Here is an 11,655-nt window from a genome sequence, read left to right on the forward strand (position 1 = left end):
TTTGGGAGGGGAGCCACTCTGGCTAATGGCTGAGCCACCAGGAGGCCGGTGGCACTAGGGTGGAAGGTGAGGGTTCTTTGTGTGGGGGTTTCAGGAAAGCAGATCTCTAGTCAGGTCTGGTGTTAAGTGGGCAGTAAGGAGGTCACAGTGTGACAGGCCGGTGGGGATGCGGCCAGTAGGTGGCTGGGAGGTTCGTAAGGTGGTGGAATGGGAAGGGAGACGCTTGGTTGCCCCGCTCAGCATGCAGGCTGGGGTAGGGCAGGGCGGCTGCAGCCCTAGGCCCCTGTGGGGCAGGGCAGCTGTAGCCTTAGGCCCCCGACCTCTGTCCAGACACACCCATGTGCAGGCAATAAAACTCCAAGCAGCCTGAGCAGGAGGAACAGGGCCAAAACCTGGACACACAGGACAACATCTACACTGAGATGAGGATCCCAGACATGAGAAGGTAATATCCACTGCCCGGACTCTAATTCCCACCCTGTACTCACCCAAACCTGGTGGCTAGGCTATTAGCCAGAGTGGGCCTGGCTGTATAGTCTTGGCTCCAGGCCCCAGTACAGAGGCCAGCCCCTGGGAGTTTCTCTGTTCCCCAGGCCCTGGCTCGGGAAGAATCCAGGTGGAAGGGCAAAGGAAAAGGCCCACTGTCCACAGACTGTAGGGATCAGACCAGTGTTTTGGTAGCAGTCCCCAAGAATGCACAGTTCTTCTTGGGTGTGTGGGGGATGGGCAGGACTTTCCTGCCCTAAGGGCCCTCTGTGTCCAGGCTCCACCTAGGAGGAAAGCCGCTGTGACCCCATGGATATAAGACAGTGTGTTGTGTCTTAGGGACCCCTGACCCAGGGGAAAAATCACCCAGGAGCCCCCTGGGAGAAGAAAGGGGAGGTACCAGGCTCCCAAACGAAGGAGGTGGTGAGAAGATAAGAAATGACTAGGGGCAAGGGCTGGGCAGGAGCTGGGGGAGTGCTGGGATGTCATCCTGGGAGTTGGGCTTTCCTCCTGTGGGGCCCCTTCTCTCCCCCCCTGCACTGGGGGTCTCCCTTCTCTCCCTGCCTCTCCTTTCCTGGGGGTTCTTCTAGTAATGCCAGCTAGGGAGACCCATAACCAGGTTAAGCACTAACCTCCGCCATCCCCATGCCTCGCGGTGTGGGGTCCTAGGCTATAGTCATGGGGGGGGGGGCTGTCCTACAAGGGTGTCCTAGGCAGTGTGGTGGTGAGGATTGCAGACCTGTGGACAAAGGTCCTGTGTGCATTAGAACCAGCCTTGGTTTGGTGGTCCTGAGGGGAAGCAAGGCAGCAAGCCCACCTAGACCCCTCAAGAGCTGAGTCACAGAGAACGAGTGAAGGTCTCTGTGGGGCTACAACCAGGGCCTACAGGGCTTCTAGTAGGCAGACTTGACCTGGCCCTTGCTGATTCACCTTTCCTATCACACCCCCCAGAAACCTCCCTAGCAGAGCCTAAAAGAGTCACATGTGTGCACACATATAGCACACCACACATTCACACACTACATGCCCATGGACACCACACACACACTACACATACACACTCACACTTGTATATTACATGTACATCTACCATACAACAATCACACATACTACATCACACACACACAACACCCATGCCACATACACATACCACAGATACTACACACACATATCCACATACTACACCCCCCAGATCACACATTTATACATGCATACCACATGCACACTTACATAAAGACCACATATACATACCACAGCCACACCACATGCCATACATACACAACACACATTCATACATGCACACTACCTAAACGTACACCACACACAAACACCACACCACAATATAACACAGATGCACATGGATGCACAGCACATGGGCTGGCTGGCCCTCCTTCCTGCCTCCTCCCGCACTTCCTGCCTCCTGATCACTCAGTCCTGATTGTATGGTTGCAGCTATCATGGTGTTCCGTGAGCCCACACCACTCCTGGTGTGGAGGTCAGTGTAGAGGTGAGCCAGGGCCTCTGGAGTCCCCAGCACTGACCATCAGCATCTGCTGCAGGAGGGTCTGCTCAGAATGAGGGTGCAGGAGCCACAAGCAGGGGTGTGGGCCCTAGCCCAAGGTACTGGGAGAAGATGTGGGTGTGAGGTGTCTCACCTCTGCCTGGCCTGTGAGATGAGTCTGATAAATTACCTGTGGTCCCATCCAGGAGCCCAGCCCTGGCCTCCCTGAGCAGCATATTGTTGGCTTCAGAAGCTGCCTATGTGGGGGCTCCAGCCTGGAAGATGGGGACAGTGATATTGATGAGCCTTCCTCATCTCACATTCCCCTCTGGTCCTACCCTAGCCTCCTGGTCACCATCCTAGTGGCTGTACTGCTGCAGGAGACATGTGCAGCCCCAGTACCTCAGGTATGTGTGGGCCCCTCTGATTCACTGCTGTCCAGTCCTCCTGGGGTCACAGCTGGCTTCACTCTCTTGTCTCCACTGTGCTCCACAAGGATGGCTGGGCTCAGTGGGACTTACCCTCCTTCCCTAGGCCACAAGCCAAGAAGAGGTGGTGCAGGCATAATCCCTGACTGCCAGACCCAGCCTGAGGGCCAACCCAAACCCTGAGGGCCCAGGAAGCCTCTGGAGTCCCCAGCACTGACCATCAGCATCTGCTGCAGGAGGGTCTGCTCAGAATGAGGGTGCAGGAGCCACAAGCAGGGGTGTGGGCCCTAGCCCAAGGTACTGGGAGAAGATGTGGGTGTGAGGTGTCTCACCTCTGCCTGGCCTGTGAGATGAGTCTGATAAATTACCTGTGGTCCCATCCAGGAGCCCAGCCCTGGCCTCCCTGAGCAGCATATTGTTGGCTTCAGAAGCTGCCTATGTGGGGGCTCCAGCCTGGAAGATGGGGACAGTGATATTGATGAGCCTTCCTCATCTCACATTCCCCTCTGGTCCTACCCTAGCCTCCTGGTCACCATCCTAGTGGCTGTACTGCTGCAGGAGACATGTGCAGCCCCAGTACCTCAGGTATGTGTGGGCCCCTCTGATTCACTGCTGTCCAGTCCTCCTGGGGTCACAGCTGGCTTCACTCTCTTGTCTCCACTGTGCTCCACAAGGATGGCTGGGCTCAGTGGGACTTACCCTCCTTCCCTAGGCCACAAGCCAAGAAGAGGTGGTGCAGGCATAATCCCTGACTGCCAGACCCAGCCTGAGGGCCAACCCAAACCCTGAGGGCCCAGGAAGGGAGGAGGGCTGGTGGGGAGGGGAGGGAGGCAGGGCACAGAGTCAGTGGATGAGGATCAAGTCCTTCCCTGGGGAGTTCAGCTTTCCCAGGCCCAGCCAGGAGTCCAGTTAGTCCAGGCAGACAGGCTGCCGGCCTCAGACCCCATCCTGCAGTCTCAGGATGCTGACAGGGGCAGTCCTGCTTTCCCTGGAAATGGCTTCGGGCTGTGCTGAACAGCTCTGCCCCACCTGTAGCTCCAGGCGGACCTTGGAGCAGTCTCCCTCCTGCTGTGCTTGGACCTTGGGCCTCTTATGGACTTGGCTAATCTCATGCCTGTGACTCTCACTCTCCTATGTCCCTGTCTAGATCAAAGGCAAACACGAGGCCCCTGTGCAGGACACTGAGAAGTAAGTGGCTCTGGACTGGAATATTTTCTCACTTCCCTTTGTTCTCAGGGATGCTACTCAATGGAGGCTCAAACTTTTCCATCCTCCCACCCCGCAGTGGCTCAGAGATGTGCTGGGAACTGCTGACTGGGGGGCTGTGGAGGCCACCCATCACTGTAGCTCTTGAGAGAGAGTAGCAGTGCTTGTCCTTGCGTCTCTGGCAGGTGATAGGATGGAGGGGGTTCTAGCCACATCACATCTCCAGGGCCTGTGGCTGCGTGGGGACAGTGGACACCCTCCTCAATGGGGCCAGTTTTGTCTACCTCTCTCTACCTGCATGAAGACCTGAGCCACCTGTGCTGCAGGGTTTGGGGTGCTCGAGTGGTGGAGCCTCCAGAGAAGGATGACCAGCTGGTGGGACTACTACCTGTACTGAAGTCAAAGCTCACAGTCACCATCGAGAAGTCTCCAGGTCAGGGCGGGCACCCTGTATCTCCAGGGCAAGGTCACAGCAGGGGAGTCCATCCTGTGGGTTGACTTGGAAGGACAAGATCTTGGGAGAGAAACTGAGATCACACCTCCATCTGCCTGTCCCTAGGAGCCAAGGCCTGGGTGGAGACTGAGGACATCCTGGCTCGTGTCCGGAGCCCCCAGCAGGGCCCTGAGCCTGACCATGACCATCTGTACCACCCCCTGCCTGAGGAAGCCCAGGGTGAGGAAAGGCACTGGTTGTGGGCGATGCTGTTTCACCAGGTGCTCCAGGGGCCAGAGAAAGACCAGGACCACATCTACCACCCTGTGGGGGGCTTCAGGGAGCCCTGACTACTCTCTCACCCCTGCTGAAGGCCAAGGCTGTCAAGATTGCTGACCTCCCTCTGTAGGTAGAAAAATAAACAATGCCAAGAGAAGTGGAAGGCGTGTGTCTGCCTGGGGCCTGGTCTGCCGTCTGGGGGAAGGGAGCTGCACCTGCCTCGCTTGAGGCACTCTAAGAGTCCTTCAGATTCTGCAACACCCAGCTGACCCTCAGTTCCCAGAACACCTCACACCTCCAGGTCTTCACTCTGGCTTATGGGGATGGCAAGGGATGTGACAGCAGTCATATTTGGGATAAGGACGCCACTGAGACCAGTCTCAGCAGAGAAACAGACCTGAGGTTCCACACAAGGGGCCTGAAAAGGATAGGACTGTAGTGGAACTGGGCCAAGTGGATGCCCTGCCCAAGGAGACAGGCGGAGAGACATATCTATCCCCACAGGGACAGGTGGACAGCTATAAATGAGCTCAGATAGACAGGTGCTCAGATGCACAGGTGAGTAGGGTAGGACTCAGACCCAGGACACACACTTTCTGTTCCAATTTTTTGGGCCGTCTCCTGCACAGTCTCTCTCAGCAGGCCCAGTGCAATAGCACAGGTACGCATCCCCAGAGTTTATTCTCATATCGTGTGCACTAGGGCATGTGTAATTACAGAGTGGGTTTCTGTGTGTTGAGTGCACCCTACATGGTTGACAGTGGCTTCTGATGCTTGGTCGGTGGACCTGAAACATGCCAGCGATTCACACATGTGCCCTGGATCCTGATGAGCTGGAGGGCCGAGGAAAGAGGATTACGCTGTGATGACAGACCTTATTGATGGTACTTTTCTTTTGCTTTTGTGCACGCACACATGCTCCCCATCATGAATTTTAAAAATACACAGAAGGCAAATAAGCCCACGGAAAGATGCTCAATACCAGTAATCATCAGGGAATGCAAATTAAAACCCAATGGTGGGCCCAGCAGATTGCATAGTGGTTATGCCACTGGAATCCCACATGGTTGACTGCAGTTCAAGTCCTGGACCCAGTGGCTTGAATCTTAGGCCAGGCACGTATGCATCTGTGCCCAAGATCCCAGGAGGAAAATGGAGGAAAAGGGATTGCAATGTGGCCCTCTCCAACTAAGGGATGATTTCTCACTTTCCCTCTTTCTGTCTGTCTTGCTTTCTCTCTGGCAAGCACATGCACCCTATGGCATAAACCTCTTAAAAAATTAAAAAAAAAATAACCCAATGGGACACCACTACACACTCATTGGAGAGGCTAAAATGAAAAGACTGACCATATCAAGAACTGTCCAGTATTGGGGCCAGCAGATGGGGTGGTGGTTAAGGCACTGGACTCACCCATGACTGACTATAGTTTGAGTCCTCGCTTGAAAATCACACCAGGCACTTGTGTGTGTGCCCCAAATCCCAGAAGGTGAAGCCTCCTGGGGGGTGGTGCGGTGCAGCCATCCCCCCTGGAGGGTGATTTCTCACTTTCCCTCTCTCTGGTGAGAGCACACACCTTATGGGAAAAATCTTTAAAAAAAATTGTTGAGTCATGTGAAGGAGTGATGGGAATGTAAAATAATTAAGCTACTTTGGAAAGCAGCTTATTTTTTTATAAAAGAATTATTTATTTAATTTTATGTATTCATTCCTTTATTTTAATTTGACCAGAGAGACAGAAAGTGGGAAAGCAAGCCATCAGCGCCTTAACCACCACACTACCTGCAGGTCCCTACTTTGTTCTTTTCTTTTTTTGGAGAGGTTTTTGCTGTAGGGTGTGTGCGCTCACCGGACAGACAGAGATAGAGAGACAGAAAGCGAGAAATCACCCCCCAGGGGGGACGGCCACGTCTCAATCCCTTCTCCTCCATTCTCCTCTCAGGATTCTGGGCACTCACGCACACGTGCCCAGCGTGAGTCCCAAGTCACCAGATCTGGGACTCAGACTACTGTCAACTATATGGGAGTCCAGTGACATAACCATTACGCTAACCGCTGGTCCCTGCTCTTTTTTTTTTTTTTTTTTTCCAGAAAGAAACAAACAGACAGAAGGGAGAAATCACCCTTCCATCAGGGGTGGATGGCCACACTGCAATCCCTTCTCCTCTATTCTCCTTTAGGGATCTTGGAAACACGCACATATGCCCAGTGTGTTTTAAGCCTCCCGGTTCAGGACTCGAACTGCAGTTGACTACATGGGAGTCCAGCAACATAACTATTATGCCATCTGCTAGTCCCATAGCTTTATTCTTTTTTTTAAAAGAAGTATTTATTTCATTTTATTTAGTTATTATTCTTCAGTTTGATGAGAGAGGGAGACAGAGACAGAGAGAGAAAGAAAGCTGCCAGGTTTGGGACTCAAACCATGGTCAGCCATGTGGGAATCCAGTGCCTTAAATACCATGCCACTTGCCAGTCCCATCCACAGCTTTATTCTTAAAAAAATCACATTCACACCTACCCAAGAGGAATGAAATCACATGTCTACAGGGACTAGTACATGCAGGTTCATCACAGCTTTGTTTGTAATAGCCAAAACAACCTAATGCCCACCCTCACTGAATGGATAAAAATCTACAGGGTCAGGGGACCAGCAATTAGTGTAATGGCTATATCGCTGGACTCCCACATAGTCGACTGTGGTTTGAGTCCCTGACCCGGTGGCTTAAACTCATGCCGGGCGCGTGTGTGTGCGTGCTCAAGATCCCGAGAGGAGAATGGAGGAGAAGGGATTGTGGTGTGGCAATCCCCCCTGGGGGGTGATTTCTCGCTTTCTGTCTCTCTGTCTCTGTCTGTCTGGTGAGTGCACGCGCCCTATAGCAAAAACCTCTCCAAAAATAAAAAAAAAACTACAGGGTCAGGGCCAGCAGGTGGCATGGTGGTTATGGGCATTGGACTCCCACATGGCTGACTGTGATTCGAGCCCAGATCTGGTGGCTTGCTTTCTCACTTTATCTCTGTCTTTCTCTTTCTGTCACTCTGTCCCTCTCTGGTCAAATAAAAAATAAACAATAAAGTTAAATAAAATAATTCTAAAAAACAAACATACAAACAAACCTACAGGGTGCCCATGTGATGGAACACTGCTCAATGATAAAGAGGAATGGCATATAACATATGAACCCCACAATAACTACCCTGAGTAAAAGAAGCCTGGCACAGGAGAGTACACACTGTATGACTTCATTATAGAGAACTCTAGAAGGTGCCAGCAAACCCACTGGGAGAGCAGGCAGGTCAGTGGGAGCAGAGATGTTCACTGGCCTGCAAGGTGGGGGTGGTTCAGTGTTGCCTGCATCTAAATGTATCAGCTCATACACTTTGGATGTGTACTGTTCCTTGTATGTCAAACCTCAGTAGAGATGTTTAAAGGCATTTGTGTGACCAGAAATAGCCATGGGGTGGGGAGTCAGCTGAAGACATGCAGTGAAGGGCATATACAAGTGCCCTGTAGGGCAAAGGCAGAAACCTTTGAGAACACAAAGAGACCTTGGGTGCCCAAGTCTGTGGCCAAGCCCAATGCCCCTCTGCCCAGGCATTCACTAAGTGACCACTCCTGCTGCCCAGGACTGCTCAGGCTCCAAGTGGGCAGCAGGCAGGTCTTGCCAACTTTATCCTTGGGCTCAGCATAGCTGCTCATGCATACACAGTGGGCACTCAACCTACTGAACACGGGCATGGGGGCCAGCCGACACCCAGGCCCCTCTAGTTCTACACCACGGTTGCCCTGTGCCATCCTTGCCAGCACCTTGACACATTACCTCTGAGCTCTCAACATGTCCAGGCCAGCCCCTGACACCTGCCTTCCTGCTTGAGGATGATGGTCAAGGGCTATTCTAGTGCCCACAGGCCAAAGGGGATGATGCAGAAATCCTTACCCTACTCACGGCCATCAGAGCAGCCACTGCACCCACCTCGAGCTCTCCTGTGGTGTGCATGTTGCCACTGCCACAGACCTTTGCCCGGGCCTTTAGGACCCTAGGTTCCAGGCCATTGTCCACTTCCCAGATTCTCTAGTCTCCTGGGCTCCAGCCCAGGCTCGAGGCCTTATTTCCCAAGGGGATTTCCCTTTGAGGAGTCATCAGAGGTGGTGGGAGGCCCCTCTCTGGGGAGCTAGTAGTATACTTTGAGCTCAGCACCAGACAAGACTGTGAGTGAAAACAGCTGTTGTCTTTAGATTGAGCATGGATCAGTGACTACATTTTTTCATTTTCACAAATGGGGAGAATCCCAGTGCTCATCAGCTGGGCCCACCCTGAGACCACTGGCCCCCTAATGCCCCTGTCCAGAACCCAGTACTGAGTGCTGCTGCTAGGAAGCTCATTGAGGTCTTGTCGGGGTTCAGGGTGTTCATGATTCCTCTTCAGGACCCAAGTAGTTTGTCTTAGATTAGGGAGCCAGGGCAAGCACCCCTTTCTTGAGGATAAGGTTTCCGTAGAGGGCCGTCTCCCTGCAAAGGAGCCAAGATGACACCAAGCCAATGCCAGCATACTGGGACCCTGCTCCACCCTGTCGGGGACAGAGCTGATCCTATCCACTTTCATTCCACCTGCTGGACAAAGGTCCAGGGACTGGCTACCTTGGGATACAGGGACCCCTGTCTGCTCAAAACCTTCATCTCTCCTGATCTTTGTGGGACTTCTAGTCTCAGCCAGGCAAGAGCTGAGCAGAAGGTGGGTTAAGCATCTCCAAGAAAACCCAGGGCAGGGACACATCTGAGCCAGTCAGACCCAGCTGGAACTTACCCAGTTGCCACAACAGCAAAAGCCTTTTTGGCTCGCTCATAAAACTCAAACCTCTCTATCTTCGCCAGGGATCTCTGGAAGACAAAACGCCATGGTTGTAGGAAGCCTCATTCTCTGGTCATCTGTGGCTCAGCACCCTGGTAGGAGATGGGGGCACCAGGAGGTGTGGCCATCTGGGCTTCATTACAATAGTTCTCGAGGTGCAGGGGTTCAAAGGAAAGCCTCTGACTCTGAGGTCTGAGAGGGTGCGGGCATACAGCATGTCTCACGTCCCCATATGGGGGCCTATAGTGGATGAGGCACCTGTTGTGCTTGGTCCACCCAGCCTGGAATCATTCAGTTGGCTAGGCAAACCCTTGAGTCCCTCTGAGCTGCCGCATGGTATGGGAGGTGTGTCTCTGCCAAGGCAGGAGCACCTAGTTTTCTCCTCTCAGGTAGAGCTGACCCAAGACCTGCCAATGGGCCACTCAGGAGAAAGGTGTCTTGCCTCAAGGGCAGGGGTGGGGTATGGACTGTAACATGTAGCACCCAGCCAGGCCTCTGACCAGGACGCAGGTAGGGGAAATGTGGAATCAGGGAGTACTTCCACAGGAGGTCAGAGAGGGGAGGCCAAGCAGCTGTGACCCCCTGGCTCCACTCACACAGGCTGTGGTGGGTGAGGACTCCCAGGCAGACAAGACAGGTCAGGATTCTGGGAGGGAGATAGGAAGCTCCAGGCAGAGGAGAAGGCAGCCATACTACACAGGTGCTCCCGTTGGTCCCGAGAGCTCACACGACCCAGGTAAGAGGCCATGCGAGAACACAGTTTGGGACCCTCTGTTTTTTGCTCCTCTGAGCCTCCAGGAATCAACAGAGGGTCTCTGAACCATTCCCCACTGATAGGGATGCAGGCTTACCCTACAGCCAGCCCTGAGTAGGATGGACTCGTACTCCTTCCACACCGGCGTCTGCAGGCCCCGCTCCTTGTCGCTGGGCACCAGATCCATCACAGCGGCCTAGAGCAACAGGGGATCAGCTTTGCAGCCCTGAGCAAGTCCAGGCCTTTCCTCATTGGGTTCAAGCTCCCCTTGTCAGGGTTAGAGCTTCTCAAGGGACATGTGGCATCCCCCACTCCAAGGCAAGAAGTCCTTTGAAGTCTGGCAAAGGGAAAACCAAGGCTCAGAGCAGCAAGGTACAGATGCCTCACCGGGCTTTCCACATAGGTGTCCAGTGGCAGCAGCTTCAGCACGGCCTCCAGGAGCTCTGGGATGTCCAGGCCTGGGAAGGCAGAGGCCAGACTCAGACACTGCCCTCTCCTGCCTGGCCTACCTGCTGCCCCCACCCTACAGCCCTTCCCAAACTTTCACTCCCGGGCACCACAAAGCCAGCCAGCATAGATGGCCTGGAGTCCCAGGACATCTGGGAGTCTCCGAGCCAGGACCACCATCCACCTCCCAAACTCAGCCAATGGGAAGAGGGGGCTCACCATCCGCCCGGATCTCCACGGGCCCACACTGGCAGATGGAGGAGGCAGGGAAGTTGACATCTGCAAGAACTGAATAGCCAGATGGCCAGCCACTGAGTCATTAGCCTCTCACCTCTTCACCTCACCCCCATCCCACCCTCACCTGTCACTTGACAGCTCAGCCTCTCATCTTAGGTCAGTCAGGCAAGACCACCCTCACTGACCCCCTCTCAGAGTTCCCAAAGTAGAAAATACAGAGTATGGGGAAGGGGTGACACCTCTGCCAGGGAGGAAAGGAGAAACTACCCTAGTGTTAATGTGGCAGGGCTGAGAGGAGACCCTGTCCTGAGGCCTAGGCCCCCAGGGCCCAGAGGACCCTGAACAGCTGTCCCAGAGTGCCAACCCAGCTCTGGCCACTGAACTGTTGAACAAGACCCCCAAGGAAAACAAACCACGGGAAATTGTAGGGGACAGTCCCAGAAATCAGTTGTAGTGGCTCTCGGGTGCAGTCTGGAGAAAAATCTGGAATGGAAAACCTGACGGGCCCATTTGGCCGTCCCTTTAACCGGAGACACCAGGTTGGGGGAAGGGCTGGGCCTGCATGGAACGCAGCCCCGCCCAGACCCGGGGCTACCTTCCTCTCCGTGGCCTCTTGGGTCAGACGCCAAGAGCGTGAAGGCGGGAGGAGGGGGTCTAGGCTACTTGCCCCCTGGCCTCACTTCCTGAAGAACACGCAGGGAGCAAACTTCTTTCTCCAAAGCGGCGGGGGCGGTCACATCAATAACCCTCCACATCCCGAACTCAGCCCTTCCGGGGCATCGGGGGAAGTCGCCCCCCCCCCCCGCCCCACCAGGGGCATAAATACAAGCCAAGACTGCCCAGAGGACCCCGAGATCCCGTCCCCCTGCTGGGCTCACCAATCTCGTCTCCGTGTCCCATCCGTGCCAGCGCGTACAACAGCTCTGGGGACAGCAGCGCGGGGACGCCCTTCAGCGCCACCATGGTTGCGGGGTTGCGGGTCGGCGGGACAGGGGCGGGGCGGGGGCGGGGCCTGGGCTTGGATGCCCGGGCCC

General features: G+C 54.5%; 2 protein-coding genes and 1 non-coding gene across 7 annotated transcripts in view; 2 read left to right on the plus strand and 1 right to left on the minus strand.

Moving 5' to 3' along the window:
• The window catches only part of LOC102491258 (uncharacterized), an 8,577-nt gene extending 6,010 nt beyond the window's left edge, over nucleotides 1–2,567 (plus strand). For both annotated transcript variants that reach the window (XR_003549172.1, XR_003549171.1), the window contains exons 3-4: nucleotides 331–445; nucleotides 2,331–2,567. This is a non-coding gene — a transcript (uncharacterized LOC102491258). The remainder of the gene's footprint in view (nucleotides 1–330; nucleotides 446–2,330) is intronic.
• A 102-nt stretch (nucleotides 2,568–2,669) lies between these two features.
• PRAP1 (proline rich acidic protein 1) lies at nucleotides 2,670–4,635 on the plus strand. Of its 3 annotated transcripts, none has more exons than XR_003549173.1 (3): nucleotides 2,670–3,000; nucleotides 3,563–3,603; nucleotides 3,948–4,037. XR_003549173.1 is itself a non-coding variant. In XM_027771242.1 (3 exons), exons 2-3 carry the CDS (start codon nucleotides 3,886–3,888, stop codon nucleotides 4,402–4,404), a joined length of 393 nt encoding a protein of 130 aa, XP_027627043.1. In that variant the 5' UTR covers nucleotides 2,670–3,000; nucleotides 3,563–3,885; the 3' UTR covers nucleotides 4,405–4,635. The 3 variants fall into 3 exon arrangements, 2 of the variants coding, with proteins under 2 accessions (XP_027627043.1, XP_027627042.1); XM_027771242.1 differs by adding an exon at nucleotides 4,181–4,635 and having other exon boundaries at nucleotides 3,563–4,054; XM_027771241.1 differs by lacking the exon at nucleotides 2,670–3,000 and adding an exon at nucleotides 4,181–4,635 and having other exon boundaries at nucleotides 3,016–4,054.
• A 345-nt stretch (nucleotides 4,636–4,980) lies between these two features.
• Nucleotides 4,981–11,612, minus strand: FUOM (fucose mutarotase). 2 transcript variants are annotated; one of them, XM_006146953.3, is made up of 6 exons: nucleotides 11,500–11,612; nucleotides 10,604–10,672; nucleotides 10,325–10,395; nucleotides 10,035–10,133; nucleotides 9,139–9,212; nucleotides 4,981–5,166 (listed from the first exon to the last, which is right to left on the minus strand). In XM_006146953.3, exons 1-6 carry the CDS (start codon nucleotides 11,582–11,584, stop codon nucleotides 5,139–5,141), a joined length of 426 nt encoding a protein of 141 aa, XP_006147015.1. In that variant the 5' UTR covers nucleotides 11,585–11,612; the 3' UTR covers nucleotides 4,981–5,138. The 2 variants fall into 2 exon arrangements, with proteins under 2 accessions (XP_006147015.1, XP_006147014.1); XM_006146952.3 differs by lacking the exon at nucleotides 4,981–5,166 and adding an exon at nucleotides 8,545–8,843.
• Between the last annotated feature and the right edge of the window lie 43 nt (nucleotides 11,613–11,655).

This window comes from Tupaia chinensis, unplaced genomic scaffold (genome assembly GCF_000334495.1).
Source record: "Tupaia chinensis unplaced genomic scaffold, TupChi_1.0 Scaffold000197_1, whole genome shotgun sequence".
NCBI classification, from domain to species: domain Eukaryota; kingdom Metazoa; phylum Chordata; class Mammalia; order Scandentia; family Tupaiidae; genus Tupaia; species Tupaia belangeri.

Coding starts and splice junctions, on each gene's coding strand:
- FUOM (XM_006146952.3), bottom strand. CDS start 11,584: ATGGTGGCGCTGAAGGGCGTCCCCGCGCTGCTGTCCCCAGAGCTGTTG. Junction 10,396..10,603: donor CGTGGAGATCCGGGCGGATG/GTGAGCCCCCTC, acceptor CTGCCTTCCCAG/GCCTGGACATCCCAGAGCTC. Junction 10,134..10,324: donor ACACCTATGTGGAAAGCCCG/GTGAGGCATCTG, acceptor CTGTTGCTCTAG/GCCGCTGTGATGGATCTGGT.
- PRAP1 (XM_027771242.1), top strand. CDS start 3,886: ATGGGGCCAGTTTTGTCTACCTCTCTCTACCTGCATGAAGACCTGAGC. Junction 4,055..4,180: donor CACCATCGAGAAGTCTCCAG/GTCAGGGCGGGC, acceptor GCCTGTCCCTAG/GAGCCAAGGCCTGGGTGGAG.